General features: G+C 46.9%; 1 protein-coding gene and 1 pseudogene across 1 annotated transcript; one reads left to right on the top strand and one right to left on the bottom strand.

The window, feature by feature from the left end:
* Nucleotides 1-136: 136 nt before the first annotated feature.
* Nucleotides 137-8,742, bottom strand: LOC112995213 (perilipin-3-like). The gene is made up of 9 exons (XM_026120066.2): nucleotides 8,566-8,742; nucleotides 7,181-7,280; nucleotides 3,620-3,735; nucleotides 2,468-2,663; nucleotides 2,182-2,264; nucleotides 1,390-1,633; nucleotides 940-1,139; nucleotides 622-750; nucleotides 137-523 (listed from the first exon to the last, which is right to left on the bottom strand). The coding sequence occupies exons 1-9, from the start codon at nucleotides 8,740-8,742 to the stop codon at nucleotides 137-139; spliced, it is 1,632 nt and encodes a 543-aa protein (XP_025975851.2).
* A 50-nt stretch (nucleotides 8,743-8,792) lies between these two features.
* Nucleotides 8,793-14,847, top strand: LOC112995212 (perilipin-3-like; annotated as a pseudogene).
* The last annotated feature ends 2,712 nt before the right edge of the window (nucleotides 14,848-17,559 follow it).

The following is a 17,559-nucleotide window of genomic DNA, read 5'->3' as shown; positions in this document are numbered from 1 at the left end:
GAGTATTCCTGGTTTAGAAGTCAGTGATCAGTTCTAAGCACTGCAGGGGAGGGATGATTTACTACCAACAGCAGGAGTCACAGTTCAGGGGAAACTTTTATATCAGTACTAGCTAGAGAAGTTAATTCCCACAAGATTAGGTATCAGAGGGCTTATTCTCCTCATCTTCCTTCTCTTTTGTCCCTTCTTGTGATCCTACAGAGGCTCCAGAAGATGGTGTAAAAGGTCCCACAAGCCAGGCAAGAGGTATATTATGTTCCACATACTCCAGCAGTTCATCCATGCACTCCTGGGCTGTGTTCATTAAATGGTGTTTCTGGGTCAGGATGTTCCTGGACAGGTCTTGGAAAGAAGCAGCAGCCTGGAAGGAGTTGTGGGTCTCTTGTAATTCCTGCTGTACCTGCTGCATCTTGTCCTGGATGCTGGATGGGAAGCCTTGGATGTTGGCCAGTAGAGTCTGGAGAGTGTGCTGCAGTTGCTGGGTGATGTCACAAGACATGGCCAGAATCTGGACCTCCAGCCGCTGCAGAGGAAGAAAGGAGGCTTTAGAAGTGTCTCCCCATGCACCCACTCCCACCTGGATACACCTCTGGTGAGCCAGCATCTCCAGCAGACCACTACCTTCAGCTCCAAGGAAGTTGCGTCTTCTCTTTCTTTCGGCTGCTTCTTGTTCCAGGTCAGCCACATCTGGTGCAGCTTCTCCTGCCCCTTTTGAAGCTTCTGATCAATACCCTGCTTGACACAATCAATCTGGAGTAGGACAGGAAAGTGAAGGCAAGAGTGAATTATTATAGCAGCAAGACTTGCGTTGTGACTACCCCAGCCGGCTTGTGAGCTGGCACAGAGATCCTCCTGGTCTTCACAGGGAGCAAAGGGGAAGACTGCTTTACAGCAAGCAGCTTCAAGACAAGATGCTTGAAGACAGGACAATGTTCCTACCAGCTCAATGACGTACTGCAACTGTGAGAAAGTCTCCTGCATGACCATCTTGATCTGCCTCACTTTGGCTAAGAAGCACTGGTAGGCTTTTTGATGCAGATGAGTGGGCAAGGAGGTCAGTTGTACAAAACAGCCCTGATGGTCTAACTGCTGATGGACAGCTGTCCCTTCAGTCCCCTCCACAGAGACCACGAGGTCAGCTGGAAAAAACAGGGATGAGAAGTTAATCGTCTTAGAGGGCATACAAGAGATGGTCAGCAGTCATGAAACCTTGCACAGGTTATAGTCAGAGTGACAATGGCTTTTAAATGTGTCTGTATTCCCCAAATAAAGCAGGAACTAGAAGGCCAAGTACCCCCACCACACACACACTTGTGCTACCTCTCTATATTGCAGAGAAGCCTAGAAAGATCTTATTTGTAGATCTGCCTCATGCAAGTGTTTTCTGACCTAGTTCCTCCTCTGTGATGGGGAAATAGTGACCTGATTTTCCTGGCACAGCTTCCACACTTCTGTCAGTGACCTCGCGTGCCCTGCAATCCACTGCCATATCCTGGCTGGTTACCAGGGACCTAGCAGACTCCAGGACTCTCTGAACAACCTCCCTGGCTGCCTCCAACTCTGCCACTCTGATCGCAGCATCTTCAGCACCAGTCATGCTGAGTGACACCATCTCTTTGGTGCCAGAGAGAACCTAGGGAGAGGTCAGAAGATTGAACGTACCCACTTCTGCAGAACAGCATTTGGTACAACTGTGAGGTTGATGAGACTATTTCAACATCAGAGCTATCTGACAAGCCCAGATGGGGAATAAGTCAGACTACAAATGTGAGCAAGCTCTGCTTGGGGTGCAGTTCACCCAATCTGTGGGATGTGGAAACTGTAATGAGACTTACATGGGACCTTCCACAAAAATAATCTGACAGTTTGTTAAAAATGCCATTGAGAGCTTCAGTGAGAAGAACATGAGACAACAAATATTAAGAAACTTCACCTCAGGTTAGAGTATTCAATTTTGTCAAGGGACAGTAGTCCAGCAGCAAGGATACAAAGAGTTTCCAGCTGTGCTTGGTAAGGGTTCAGATAGGTTCAATATTGAAGTCAGTTATGAATAGCTCACAAGATACCTGGTGGGAGAACAGAAGAGAGCCTTGCTCTTCTCTCAGCCCAGAACAAGGAGACTGGCCAGGTCCAGCTAGACAAGCAAGTTCACCTGGACTCTCATCCACCAGAAACTGTTACCTTGTCATCTGGTTCTTGCAGGTTTGGCAGCTTGTCTTCCAATTTCTCCTGTCCGAGGTAAACATATTCCTTCACTGTTGCAACTAGAGGCAAATCAGAAATCAAATACAGTTGAAAGTGAACATGTAAATAGATCTTAGACTTTCTACATCCTACCAGCATGTCTCCCACATCAGCAGGGGAGGAGACGCTTGGTACTTGATTTCTTGACTGCATTAGTCATCACCAGACTCTAAGCCTTCACTTGGTCACCCAAGAGACGTTTCTGAGACCACAGCCTACTTACTCTCAGTTTCAAGTCTAGTCAGAACTGGCTGTGCCACAGCAGCGGCAGACCTAGCCAAGGTCTTCACTTCTGCTTCCGCTGCACCATGCTTGCTTCTGACAGATGGGTGAGTCTCTTCAGAGGGGGCAGGGGCAGAAGAAACAATATCATAAGATGACTTGAGCAATTGCAGTTCCTCTCCCAGCCCAGCTGTATTCTAACAAGGAATAAGAGGTCCCATAAGAATTCACAATCCATTGTGTTTTGTTACCCCCTCTTCCCCAGGCACGTATGTCTTCATTATTAAACCTGTTTCACTGGTTCCTCATCAACCCCAGCTACTGCTCAGTTACCATGATGATGATGTAGGTGACCTGGAGCAGAACCACAGGCAGCCTCCCTCCAGTGGTAGCACTTGTGAAGTGCAGTTATACCACAAGGTTCTTCCCAGCTACACAAGGAACTGACCCATCCGCCGCAAAGCTAGTAGGGCAGCTCACAGAGCTAGGGCTGTACCCACTCACATACAAGTGGAAGGCAGCTTTCAACAGACTTGTCACTAGAGTACAGCAGTCCAGCATTCAAGGCTACTTCTAGTAAGGCAGGAGGAGAGCTTCAGGTGCTGTTTCAGCAGCCATTGAAAAGCTGACCAAGGCTGTGTGCAGGTGATTAAGGCCATGAACCACCAGTTGCAGCTGTTAGAACAGATAGCAGAAATGTACACAGCAGGCAGTGAACTCCTGCAATTCATTGCCACTGCATGTTACGGGCAGACAGTATCATCAGGGTCAAAGATTAGACAGTTACGAATGACAGCTCCATAAATGGAGGGAATAAGTGGGGATGAACTCCCTAACATCTCTACTACAGGGATCAAGGGTGCTGGGGAATGGGCCGTGGGAGGTGGCCAGGCATGAGAATGCCCCCCCCCCCCAATTACATCTGTTGCTATTGTCAGCCAACACTGATCTAAAGGGATTACTGGTCTGATCCAGTCAGGCATTTTATATTGTGAACTATCTGAGAACAGGCTCTAGATTCCCAGCACTGAGGGGACTGGACTACACAGTGAAGAGTTCACAAGGAGAAGGTCTACTCAACCGCAGAAAGAGCTCCCATTGCTTTTAGGCAGTAACATAGGTCTGTCCCCACCCCCTGCCATGCAGTAGTTACCTGTTCTTCCTTTTCCTTGCTCTCAGAGGAAACTGCAGCTACATGATTCTCCTTGGGAGTCCCTGAGGCAGCAGCAAGTGGCTGGGTTTCATGAGACATCTTGCAGTCAGATGCAACTGAAAGGTAAGAGTGAGCCAGTGCTCACAGCTCAGTTTCACCTTCCTCTGCTTGTGAGGAAGGTCCCAGCCCCAAAGCACCACAGGTCCGCACAGGAGCTAACCCCCGTTTGTGGATAAAGCAAAAGAGCAGCAAGGCAATGCTAGTTCTAGGTTCTCATTCTAGGGACCAGGCTGTTTCAGAGTTTGTAAGGACTGGATTTGGCCAGCTACTATTTCCATAAAGAAGCAGATGCAATTCAAAGGACATCCGATGTTTTGGGGGCAGGAGATGGCTGCACACACATCAGAAGGGAAACTAGCCAGGAAGGTTAGGTGTCTGTAGGCAGGAGGAGGGCTAGGAATAGTTTGTTGCTCCCCCATATGAACATCAGCACCTTAAAGAAGAGCACTGTGCAAGTTTCAGGTAAGCAAGAGAGAATATTGCAGACAAATATTTATGATAGAGTCTGTTGCCATTGCTTCTCAACACGCACATATTAGGGAGAGTTTAAGTGAGCTTAACATGACTTTTGGAAAAAAAGATTCTCATTTGCAAAGCTTGGGAGTCTTAAAGTTAACAAAGCATCTCCAGTCTCCACCTGTTCTCCACTGTGGCAGAGTGATTAGTCTGGCCAAGTTCCTTGAGGATCATGCAAAAGTTCTTTAGGCAAGTGTCTATCTCCTGCAAAAGGAGTTCAGCCCTAGGCATGGTTTTCTCATTTTTTTTCCTGTTTTCTTTGGTCCTGAAGGGACAATATGCAGAGTTTAAATGGGTAAGATCTGACCTTCCAGAGTCAGCAGTACTTTGTACGTGATATGGGAGGCAGAGAACATCTGTCTCCCCTCTAATGCATCAAGGAGCTGCACTGAAGCCCTCACAGAGTTTTCTCTCTACCTTCACAGCAAATCACATGCCCTGTTGCCATCCCTTACATTTTTTAAGGCTAGTCATTTCAGTTTTTCTATGGAAAAGGCAGACCGCAGAGGACTCAGCCACTTTACCACATCACTACTGTCCTGTGAGGAGGACAAACGAACCAACTGGGAACTCACTTCAGGCAGAGAAGGTTGCATTAGTAGCTCAAAATGTCAAAGATCTTTCTGTCCCCATGCAAGGAGACAAACCATTATGAGTCTGATCATCCAAAGCTTTACTGGGATCTCTGACAAGAGGGGGACCTACTCGCCTGACTCCTCTACTCAATACCATAAAACTCCGCCTGGGCTCTGACCTTTATATACTGTTGCTGCTTCCCATGTGGTATTTGGAGCTGAGGAGCATGGGGAGTGTGAGGAGCAACGAAAGGCAGAAGATGAGAGCAACTCTCAGCAGAGCTGATCCTAGGGAAAGATCAGGGTGTTAACATGATCATATGAGGAACTGCTCTTTGCCCAAGCTTTACCTTTCTGGTGAGCTGGACAAGTTCAGCAGGCAAAACTCATTCACTAGCAGATTTTAATGAGGCCAAAATTTTCCAATGAGTTACTGCATGGCTCCTCATATGCAGGAAGATGTGCTTCAGTGATACTGCTGTCAAAGTTCAAAATGGAAGGTGAAGAATAGACTCTAAGGTAAATGGCACAAATATTGCTCCTTACTTGAGTTCTGGGAAGATGGATCCTCTGACATAATGTTTACCACTGGTTCAATGCTTCTCTGGAGGAAAGTTCATAATTACAGGATTTTTTTTCTCTTTTCAGAACAGTGACAAGAGAGGAGAGAGGGGCTTAGACTGATTGCTCTCATATTCTCTGTTATGGAGATAGTGGGCCACTTGCTCTCATGAGATATGGTATGTCAGAACCTCCAGATTCTTTGGCTTGACCTCCAGCATTGTGCTTGCTAGCAGTTTCCTGACCATTCCAACTGGCTCATTTTGCAGGTTTACAATCACCTAAGCTCATCGTCCAGGAAACTGCATTGCACTGAGATCTTTCTACAGCCAGGGCCACTCAGAAGTGGCTTTTCCTTTTTTTGACCCTCAGTTTCCACTACATGCACCCAAGAAACCATAGCTAATGTCTTATATGTAGTGCAAAAATTAGGATCTACAGTGTTTAAACAGTGTCCGTCATCAGAGTAGCTGGGTAACTCATAATCTTCACAGTCCAGGGGCATAAGGAAATCTATAGATGACTGATGCAGAAAGACACGGAACCAGGTCTACAAAAGGACTTTGGCACCTCAGATGGACTTAGGTAGAGCTAAAGAGTCCTTTAATTAAACAAAAATCTTATTTATCATCAATCAAGTTTTCTAGGAACCTGAAACACTGCATTTGCACATTCCCTTAGTAACTGACACCTAAAAAGAATCAAAGAAATCAGTGTCTGTTTGGGATCATCCAGCTAAACAATCTGTGCTTAAGTATCTTCAAGATTTTGTGCAGCATTCAGCATATATCTGTTCTTCTCAAAATACAGTAGCCATGCTACTTTCACTAAAAGATAAGACTGATGATACTATACACCAGCTGATACTAAAGCATTCATGCAGGTTGTGGGAGAGCTGAGTTCAAAGTCTTCTGCAGGCCAAGGGGATCTTCACATGCCAGGTGATCCAAATCTACTGACTATAGCAGAGGAGCGAGAAGGAAACACTTCGCTCTTTCGGTTGAAGCTGTCCCTTCTCCCAGGGTTGCTAATATAGCTTACCCAGGGACTAGGTCACATGAAATAAATAAGCAAGGCCCAGACAAGAACTCTTCTCTCCAAAATGCATGACCTGGTTTTTCTAGGCTACAGAGCCAGGATACCTCTATCCCATTGATTCTCGGAATCTTGCTGACAAAGTGGTCCATATTCAACAGTCGGAGCAGGGAATTTGATGCTCTTGCCCTGCCAGCCCCAAGCAGCTACACGGAGGAGGGGAGGGCTCACCTTTGGTCCAGGACTCCCTGATCAGGGCAGGGCAGTGCTTGCCCTCCACTGCCCTGGGCTGTCCCTTGTGTCCCTCCAGTTATGACGTCATGTGTCTGTACCCAGCATCCACACATACCATCCACCCTCTCCATCACTGTGCTGTGCATTAGGAGTGTGGCTGGTCTTTGGATAACATAAGGACTGCCTAGGTTCCCTTTTATGCTTTACAGCTGAAGGAGAAAGGATATAGAAATTTCAGTTTTCTTTTTAATCATCTCATTAGGAAGGATTTGCTTTTATCTCTATTACATTCAAGTTGTTTGGATTTATCAGGATAGCTGTTTTACATTTATAAAGGACTTGATAAGCCTGTTTTCTTCCCTGGTTTAGCTTTTCCTGCCTGCCCCCCGCCCTGTTCTGCTGTGTAAAGAACTGTGTAAAGATCTTCTCTGTTTGGCTCAGGTAACAGGAGCCCTGTTTGGAGTTCTTCCAAAGACAGGGCTGAAAGAAACCGTGTTTTGTACCTTCAGTGTGAGCATGATTTCCAGTAACACTTGCTGCTCTGGGCAGCAGTAGTCTGTTTTCCATTATCTTGGCTTACAATGGTAGAGATTCCTGCTGCTGCTGGTCAGCTCAGCTGTTATGACCTTTCTCACAGCAGTCAGATCATCAAAGTTGGCTTCTAGTGCCAGGACTACCTCCTAGAGGGATTGTAATGCCAATGCTAAACACTGGTTGAAACCTGTAAAGCCCTAGCTGCTCTTTGAGGCTCTTTCACCTGGAGTGCTGCAAAGCCACTTAGCATGGGTTACCTGTGATACCCAAGGGAGGCAGCTGTCAGGAAGGTTGCTATTCTCTGTGTGGAGGAGCTGCAGCTCTGAAACAAGCTGTGTTTCTCTCCTGCTATGCTCTGAACACATTCTAACACGGCTGCAGATATAAACTGTTCCTTTAGGTGGTAGTTTTGGGTACTCCTAAACGGGTGGTTTGATTTTGAGGGTTGATATGTCACCTACTTAGGTGAGAAAAACTACTTACAGGGGGGACTGTTCCCCAGACAAATGGGAAGAGAAGAGATTGACATTTGTTTGTTTGTTTGTTTGCTTTTTCAAAGGCATGACAGTCAAGAGGAAGGTGGTGTGTGCTTCTCAGGACTGTTAGGGCTTTGACTAGGCTGCATCTCTCCTCTCTGGACATATGAAGAGAGAACAAAAGCCCAAGTCTGCCAGGTCCCCCAGAGCAGGGAAGAGGTGCCAACTCTAGGCACACCAGATCCTCAGGTACACAGATGCTCCATGCATCTGGAGCCTGCAAAAATGCTGAGTTCCCAGAATTCAGCCATTGTACTTAGTCTGTGTTAACAGGAAGCACAATTAGCTTGTCCATTTGCATTTTTATAAGTACAAAGACATTCAGACTCTTTAGCAAAAGAGAGGCTTATTTACTGAATAGTTAACCTGACCAATGTCATATAGGACTTTGAGTCACTTGTGATTTAATATTTCTGGCCTCACTCCTGGGGGGCCTCCCCTACATGGACCTGAGGGGTGAAGACAGTTTGGAACTTACCATTCCTCTGTTCCATGGCCTGGCACCTTATTTGTGATTTGATTCTTGCTTTGCAAAATGTGGTGAGATGTGCAGCCATTCTGTCTTTGGTCACCTCTATTTTGACAACCACAGCCTCCTCCTCACCATACAGAGATTCGGCATCACTGTGTCAGTATAGCAGAACACAGTGTGACCACCACATCTTCCATGGGTAGCTGTACACAGCCACTTCTGTCCACATGTGGGCTTTGGGGTGACTAAGAAAGACATAAAAATCCTTGGGGTCATGCCTGGGGAAGTCCTGGGTGAGCTTGGGGGTGTCCCATGAGCTGGAATGAGACTTCTCATGCTGTGAAGTGCAGGTTTTGGCAGGCCACTCTGAGGAAGAGGATGGCTCAGATGAGACAGCATCATCTTGTTTTAAACTGATCCTACCTGAAGCATCTGTAAGCTTTGATGCATCTCTTGTACAAAGTACATCTTCACTGCGAAGTTGCTGATTCCTTGCTCCGCGCAGGGGCCCCCAACAGTATGCTGGGTGCTTGCGGAGGCTTTCTTCTGAGCAAACATGGGTGAAGACTGAGGAAGATTGCTGGGGCTCTTCACTCCCATGTATGCTCTGAAGGGAGCATGGAGGCTACGCATATAAGCTAGTATTGGACATGAGCCCAGTGAAACAACAACCTCTAGGCTTCCGCAGTCTAGATGTCATCATACCAAGCTGCAAGGTTTGGCTGGGTGACACAGGCTATCTGGGGAGGCAGTGCAAAGGTTATTTCTGGATGCTGCCTTCTTTTTTAATGAAGGTAAGGACTGACACTGTATTACACGAGCTGGAGTTTTGGATGTAGGATATAACACAAATGCTGTACATGTTCTCCTGCAAGCAAAGGAAAATCACATCAACCCTGAACCTGCAAAACTTCAGTGTTGAACTTCCACCTCAAGAACAGGCTTGTTGAAATGATGGACAACACATGCATAAAAGCAAAGCAGAGTCCCTTTGTGGGATTGGGGTACTAAGAGGACACGTGAAACAAAAATCCCTTTCTTACTCCAAGCTTCCCAGTGGGACTTTGTGTAACTGCCTGAATCACCGACCATCCAGACAGTGCTGTCCTCCGATGCTGGCTTCTCTGGGACTGTACAGTGAATTTCTCTTTTTCTTTTTTGCAAGTTCTCACCAATCACTGGCGGTTTCAAAACTGGTCCCTGTGCTGTTTTCCCTGAAGAATGATGGTGTCGCTCTTCTGTAACAGTCCATTCCATTGCTGTCTGTTGACAGTCAGTGATCTGTCCTTGATCAGTCACTGTGCCACCCTCACTGTACCTGCATTTCTTTTTAACCTGGTGTCTGAAAGAATCATGTTCTATGTGCATTCATGTGACTATTTTCCCTTCCCCCATATAACTTTTGAACTGCTCAGCTTATTTCAAGTTTGACAGAATGGTGAAGTCCTCAAGATCTTAATAAAACCAGGAAAAGAGGTGGGCCAGGAGAAGAGGGGGGCCATGGCAGTGCTTTCTCTCAAGAGAAGGCTGCAATCCTTCTCTTCAGGCCACTTTCTTAATCATCAGAGAAGCCAGAGATAAGCAGCCCCAAAACATAGATCCCTGGAAAACCTGTTGCTCCTGGAATAGCTTGTTCTGTATAATTGGCCCTCTGTAAATTAAACAACAGCCATTTCCAAGACTTCTGTATTTTAAAGTCATTAGATTATATGCTGGGAAAGTCCTTATAGAAGCCAAACACCACTGGCTGCCCCCTCCCCACTGACTGTGCAAACCGCCCAAGGGCAGGTCCTTGTGTCGTCTATGACAATGAACCTGAGGCATCTTCCTGTGCCAAGAGGAATAGACCATGACTAGCTCTCCCTCCAAGCTCCTGGTGGGTCCCATTCCCCCTGGCACAGGGATGGATGGAAGCTGCAGTTCCCCAGATAAATGCAAATATCACTGGGCTCTTGCATAATTATGTTTGAAGGATAGCAGATATTCCAAGGAGACTGGCACATACGAGGTCAGCCCTGAAAGTGCACATCGAACCCAAGCAGAGGGGGTCTAATCTGGCTATTACAAGTCTTAAGCATGGGTTGCTCACTCTGCAGGCATTCTGGGAAGGAGCAGAGGGACTGTGCTCTCCAGTAGCTTTAAGATGAGGAACATGGGTTTCAGTGCTTCTAAGATGAGGCAGTAGCTGAGCAGCTACTTCCAATATCAAACTTTGGGCACAGACAGGTAAGAGCTACATGAATCTCACATTACGTAGGAAATCCTTCTCTGGATCTGTCTTCTCACCATACTTCTTTTCTTTTCTGGTTATTGTTTCCCAGCAGAAAGGGAAACAAACACAACTAATTGCCATCTCCGTGCTATACCTATGATCTGATGGAAGATCATAGAGGGGGTGTGTAAGCCATGCCAACAACACCATTCTCCTTTTGCAGAAGCAGTGGCCTCTGAAGGGGGCTCCTCTGCAGTAGGCAAGGTGTGCCTGCCTGGTTGTACTTAATCAGCAACCAGAGGAATTAGCTGGAAGTTCAAAGTAATTAATGAGCCACAGCAGTCCCTGCCTCCATCCTCTCCCACCTCTCACAGGCTGGGACAAAGACTGGCTCTTTTCTATTGTTTCCCTGAGCTGTCAATCACTTAGTATCCCTCTGTATCCCACCTTCCCAAGCCAGTATATAAGGGCAGAGAAGGCAGGAGCAGATATGGTGTGGTGATTGATTCTTTCTTGATCATCTGCTAACCTCCAAGAAGAAAGAAGAAGAAGAAGGGGGGGGGGGGGGAGAAGAAAAAAAAAAAGGTACTGTTCTCTATAGGAGTGAAATCTTTTAGGTGTTTAGGTTGTAGTTGTTCTGTGAATTCCTGATTCAAGTTTAAATGACACAGATCACTGCAGGGGGAGTCCCTTTAATAAGGGAAAGAGTCCAGTTCTGAGGTTTTCAATTAATGGGTATTAAGGGAACTTCTTTCCCTAGTAAGATCAGAGGGAAATACTTCCCCAGCTGCTCAGTCTTTCTCTCTTCCTAAACCATGGCACTTGTGACACTGTTTCAGCTGCAATGGACTCGGCTATGCCTGATAAGGAGGAAGTTAAGAGTTCCCCAGAGATGAAGGAAGAGGAACAGCAGGTAAGTACTCCATATGAGCTGTAACTGGAGCAGCAGCTTTTGGGTGCAGGTGTGAGGAAGTGGCTGCTACTGTGGCTAGGGAGAGCTATGCCTGCCTGAAGGGAGGAGTGTCTCCTCTGCTCAGCCTGTGCCCTGCAGCTTCTCTGGAAATGAGTAGTGGCACAGCCAAAAGAGCAGCCTGAAGATGCTATAAGTAACCTGCTAGATTAAGCAAAATGGCCTGGTTCTTGGCTAGAAGTGATACTTCTCTAGTCAAGAGCCTGGGCAATGCTTTTGTGGAATGGCTCTCATATCTCGAGGGCCCCAAAACCTGATGCACTTGCCTTTGTGGACTGCAGCATGTGTCTTGTTGGCTAGTGTGGAGTCTGCCAACTTAACACCAATATGATCCTGTTCTGATAAAGCTTTTTTTCTAGAATTGTTCAATAACTATGTCAAATGAGCTGGAGCTGGATAAGGTTCTAGCAGTGCTGAGGCTGTCTACACTCTCATCTGTCCCTTGGATGGCTCTGTACTGGAAGAAAACCTTTCTGGTGTGGACCAACCATAAATATCAATAGTGGTCCACAGCTTGTTTCTTTAGTGAGTTGCAGGTTTTGAAGTGAATACACAAGCTGTGGTTTGCCCTCCTTCAACCAGACCAGGTTACTTGAACAGGCAGAAAGGTGAACCTTTGGTGCAGGGTTGCATAAAAAGCTCTGTCAGGCTTGGAAGCCTCATGGCCTGTTTTTCTTTTAATTTTTTTTTATTTTTTCCCTCCTAGGATGCAGTAAATCTGGTGTCTAATGTGACCTTGGTCACCTCTGCCTGTGATGTGGTTTCTACAGCTTATGTCTCCACCAAGGAGAGTCACCCCTACATCAGATCTGTGTGTGAGGCAGCGGAGCAAGGAGTGAAGAGTGTGACTGAAGCCACAGCTACCTGTGTGCAGCCAGTTCTGACTACACTAAAGCCTCAAGGTAATGTGGTAGGGGAGGCTTGCACCTGCTTGTGATGGCCAGATCCTCTTCCCAGAGGGACTCCTAACTCTTTGGTTCCTTTCAACTCTGAAAGGAGCCCTTGGGTGCAGAAAGGTCCCTCTCCATCACCTTACTAAAGGGATAGCTCCAGACATAGAAGCAAAGTGAAAAAAGTTAAGTCCTAATTGGAGAAGTATGAGGAAGTGCCTCTTCCTGGAGGACCAGGATTTGACTTGGGTGTTGACTACCCTAAAACTGATCTTGCCAGGCCGAAAGTATTAGGTGACAGCTGCTTGTACTTTGATCCTTAGAGGCCTATCAGGGCTGGAAGAAAAGCATCCACTTGGAGGGCTGTCACTACTAATAGTCCTGTTTCCTGTGGCCCTTAAACCAGACCCTCAGCATGTGCAAAGCAGTCTTTTAAACCTCATGGAGGGAGAAGGGCTGACCCTAATGGCAAGGGTCTGACAAAACAGTCTGTGTGACAGGCCTGGGTTAACTCCAAGTCTAGAGTGGGCCTCCTCCTGTTTACTATGTGATTCTAGATCCCTGGGACATGGAGCCTAAGGCAGAAATGAGCTAAGCACCTGTCTGGTCAAAAGATAAACAAGCTGCAAGTGGGACTCCAAAGCATTGGGCTATGTCCTTGCTGGTGCAAGTAGGGGACTGGTTATTCTCTAAGTGAACAGACTTAGCTTGAGACCAGGCAGCACTGGAAACCAAGACAAGCTGCTCAGCAAATCCAGTTTACACCAAAACACATCTGCCTGAGTAGAAATTTTTACCCAGGATCCCTGCAAGACAGCATACTCAGGAAGGCAGGACTTGCAAGATGAAATAGTAGAAAACCTAAGTCTTGACACCTTTTTTTCTGCAGTTGCTGTGGCAAATGAACATGCCTTCAAGCCCTTGGATAAACTAGGGGAGAAGCTCCCTCTCCTTCAAAAGTCAATGGACCAGGTAAGAACCAAAGGCTATGCCCTCCTTGGCTGGAAGGGGGATGGGAGTGAAGTTGGCCTTCACAAGGATAGGATTACTTCAAGGTCTTTTGAGACTCAAATTTCTGAGTGCATAGAGCAAGCTCTTAAGAGTAAGAAAGCAAACAGGCAATACAGTCTGGAGACTCCTCTTGGTGCAACAGGGACTGGGTCACAGCACTGCAGCTCTTATCTGACACTAAGCTATTTCCATAGGTTCTCTGACACAAAAGAGCTAAGGCCATCTGAAGTGGCTGATGCAAAGGATACTGTGAGCAGCAAAGTGACAGAGGTGGTAGATGCAACCAAGGAGGCTCTTCAGAGTGGTATGGAGGCTGCCAGATCTGCAGTGACCAGCAGTGTGGTGATGGTTATAGATTCCAGAGTGTGCCAGATGGCTGTGAGCAGAGCAGGGGCTGTGCTGGAGGAAACAGGAGATGACCGCAGTCTGCCTATTGGAAATGAGGAACTAGGTCAGGAGGTGGCATATGTGCCTGCATTTGTAATGAGGATACCAACCTTGTTTTCCCATCTCTGAAATGGGTTTAAGAACTAACAGGAAGTTATCAGGAAGTTAACCATGTTGGAGGCTACCTGGATCATAGTCCAAGGTCTCCTGATGCTTGTTTAGTTTTCTTATTAAGTACCTCTGGTCAGACACTTACAGGCACTGTCTTTCTCCTCAGCCAAACTGGCAGCAGCTGAGGAGGGCACAGACATAATGTCTGTGGAGCAGCAGCAGGAGAAACAGAGGTACTCTGTGCGGTTGGGGTCTCTCTCTGATGAACTTCGCCAGTTTGCCTACCTGCACTCAACTGATAAAATGAAGCGGGCGTGGCAGGGCATGCAGGAGGCCCTTGCACAGCTTCACTGCATCATTGAACTGGTAGGTAGAGCCCTGCCTCCCTGTTGGAGGGCAGGTCAGGGCCAAATGGATGGCTTTGTCTCAACCTCACTATGATAGTGACAGCTGTGTTGATGACCAGCAGGTTTCTGTCTTGAGACACTCTGATCTCTCCCCACTTCTTCCCCCCCCCACCCCCAGACTGAAGTGTTTAAGCAAGGATTTAAAGGGCAGGAGAAACTATGCCAGATGTGGCTGGACTGGAGTAAGAAGTGTCCCAAAGACAGTGGAGATGCAAGCTCTGCAAAGCCAGAGGTACCTCCATGGGGAGGGGAGCAGAGGGATCTGATTTGCCCTTCTCCTGCTTGATTGATTTCTTGAAGTAACTTGCTCCTCTGACCTTCTCCTTTCTGCCTTCTTCCAGGAGATGGAGTCTCTGGCCTTGCTCATGGCATGCAGTATCACACATCAGCTGCAGATCACCTACTGTAAAATAGTATCTGCAATCCAAGGCCTTCCTTTGAGCCTTCAGAATCAAGTGGAACAATCTCTTGGTACCCTAGAGGAGCTTCATGCTGCTTTCTCAGCAGCAAGCTCCTTCCAGGACCTGTCCAGCAGCATCTTGACCCAGAGCCAGGGGAAGCTGGCTGTGATCCAGCAGTACATGGAGGAGCTGCTGGACTACCTGAAGAACAACATGCCTCTCTTGGCTGTTGGGACCCTTCTCTCCAAGGGATGAGAAGGAAGCACAGACAGTAGTAGCAGGGACTCATGAAGCCTCCTCCACCCCCCTCATGTAAAGGGGGTTAGGCTCTGAATACAGTCTGCCTGGCTCAGCTCTGGTGGGAGCCTTTTCTTGGATAACTTTACACACCCCATTCTAGCTGAGGGTGAGATCACATCTGTGGTGACTATTGAGCATTGATGAATTAAGTAAGAGATCTTAAGAACTCCTGAGGGAGGTAAGGTAGCAGGGCCACATTTCCTAAATGGCTGTACATCCATTCAGGAGTGGGGGCTGATACCTGGGTCGGAAGTAAAACAGCTGAAGCATCCAATGCTTCTGCCTCTCTAGCAAGCTGTTCATGATGTTTCCTTCATCAGTGTGTCCAGACAGTGTCTATGTTCAGCACAATGACTGCTGTTGGTACTAGCCTTCAGCTAGTGTTTCATTTCTAGAAGTCTCTTCCTAGAAGCTTCTTGTACTAGGTTATAACTGTTTAAAATAAAACCACTGTGTGCAGAAAAACTTACCTGCTCTATCCTCTTTTGGAGAGAGGCTGCAAGAACAGGTATTGCTCAACAGATGTGAACACTACTCTTCTACCTGCATCAGTTCTGGTGCAGAACCAGGCAATATCACTCTAACTGGAAAATGCAGTACGTGAATAGAGTTCTGAAAATAGTTTTGGAATCCTCTAAGCAGTGGTCTTCAAACTCCCAAGATGCTTCCAAGCTGCAATTTCCATAGGTCTGGAGGTAAGGGAGTAGGTACTCATCTTCCTATTCCTTGGCTCTGGGCAAGCCAACTAGAGGCCAGACTTGTGCCCTAGGAACAAGCCTGCAGTTCTGCCTAGCTCTGCTATGGAGACTCTGAGCATGTTCATCCTGGGTCTTGGGTAGCAGAGCAAGAGTTGTCACAGAAAATGTTAGCAGTGCTTGTGCCTGTCCCAGAAGTTTTCAGAGCCTGCCTTCAGTAATGGCAATGCACTAAATTAGTTCATCAGCTGGTGGCTGGCTAAGTATTCAGGCCTTAAGTGTTTTGGGTAACATCCTGACTGCAGTATCCCAGCATCAAGAATGCAAGAACTGGTCAACCAGCAGTGGAATGACAAGCATTACAGCTGGTGAGTTTTGGTACTAGCCTGGGAGAGGCTGAGCTATAATTCCTTCTCATTTCTAGGCCTACTGGCAGGCATGTGTTCTCCTGGTGCTTCCCAGCACTTGGAAAAGCTGTGGGGAGCTTTCAGGATCCTGACAGCCCTTGTCATTTGGCCTCTGATGGCCAATTCTCATCTTATAGATGTCTTCTATCTGAAGACTTCAAGGTCTGTGGTGGGAGTGGCCTGCTGGAGTGGCTGCCTAGGAAAGATGTGGACTCACTGGGATGGGAAGTCAGAGCATAGGTGACAGATACTTGCTGGTGCTGGACCTGTTGGCACCACCATCTCTTGGCCAGGAGGTGCTCCAGCTGAGCCAAGAGCTTAGTCATCTTCCAAACAGTGCTTTTTCTCCTCCCCCCCCCCCGCCTGAGGAGGATAGAGCAAATGCCTTGCTTGCCATCGGGAATGAGAAACTGACATAAAAGACCCATACTTGTTTCTCTCCTGTATGGCTTGCTTTCCTCTCCTCTAAGGAAAGAAGTGGAATCTTACCACTGCGAGTGCTGCTTCCTCCAGATTTAATGCTAGAGACAACAGTATTAGCTTCCCTCTCCTTAGATGTCAGGAACAGGGACTGGGGAGAAGGCCCCCTCGTGGGGAAATAAGTATGGGTTTACAGCAACTCTTCCTCTTTTTTCTTAAGCAGAAATGGCTACTGCTCCAGCTACACTTCTATTTCCACATTACTGTGTGTAATGGCTTAGCACTGTACCATGGCAGGTTCATGTGGCCCTTTAGTCTTGGGTTCAGTCATTCCACTGACGCAATGTGATTTCCCCTGATATGTGGTAAAGCTCCAGGTCCAACTTCACTGAGCATAGCACTTCAGAGACTATCAGGTAACGGCCCAAACTGTGCTTCTCATGTGTAGCCACTAGTTGTCATTGAAGACAAAATAATAAGCCAATGACAATTGCCAGGCCAAGCTATTGTTGAGATCTGATGTGAGATAAATTGTAGGGGTCATCTCTCCCCTGTATGCTCTCTGATTACTGCCAAGCAATTCCTCCCTGGCAAAGAGCTCAAGAAGAGGCAGCTTCAGTCTGCCTGAGATCATTATAGCTGAACTTGTAGGGAAGGAAGTGGGGCACTGATTATAAGCAGTATCAGAAGTACCCCTACTATTCAGTAGGAAACTTGCTGCAATTTCTCTCCTTCAGTAGCAAAGCTGCACCTCACTACCTTAGTGTGTCTGAACCTTGTTATTTAAACTTCCTTAGACAAAAGCGCTTTTTAGGAAATAATTGCACATTCCTATACTCTAATCTGACATGCTGCAGTGATAAATCAATATAATATTATGCTTAGCCTAGCAAATCATGATTTGTTTACTTGTGGATCACTGGGGCATACTCTAACTTGCCGCTTATATCCACTTCCTGTAAACGCTAATGGCTACTCTTACCCTGGGAGCCTGGTGCCCAGTTCCCTTCCTACTAGGAGCAGGTGAATCACTCTGAAGGACTTTTTTTTCCTCCTCCCCTCAAGGGTTACTTGTGTATGTTTCAGTATATAAAGGAAAAACATGGGCTACTAAACCACACTAGATGTAAACTGTTCCTATGAATATGACCTCTTACACCAGCAATCATCCTGTTTGCTTAGTACAGAGTAATTCCTTCTCTTCAG

This window comes from Dromaius novaehollandiae, chromosome 16, assembly GCF_036370855.1.
Source record: "Dromaius novaehollandiae isolate bDroNov1 chromosome 16, bDroNov1.hap1, whole genome shotgun sequence".
Lineage (NCBI taxonomy): Eukaryota > Metazoa > Chordata > Aves > Casuariiformes > Dromaiidae > Dromaius > Dromaius novaehollandiae.
This window is presented reverse-complemented; position numbering and strand designations above follow the sequence as displayed.

What these genes read in the sequence shown, in the direction of transcription:
- LOC112995213 (XM_026120066.2), bottom strand. Translation starts at nt 8,742, where the DNA reads ATGGGAGTGAAGAGCCCCAGCAATCTTCCTCAGTCTTCACCCATGTTT. An exon ending in CAGCAGGAATCTCTACCATT is followed by an intron (nt 3,736 to 7,180) that starts GTAAGCCAAGAT and finishes CTTACCTTTCAG; the next exon opens with TTGCATCTGACTGCAAGATG. An exon ending in GCAAGGAAAAGGAAGAACAG is followed by an intron (nt 2,664 to 3,619) that starts GTAACTACTGCA and finishes ATTCCTTGTTAG; the next exon opens with AATACAGCTGGGCTGGGAGA.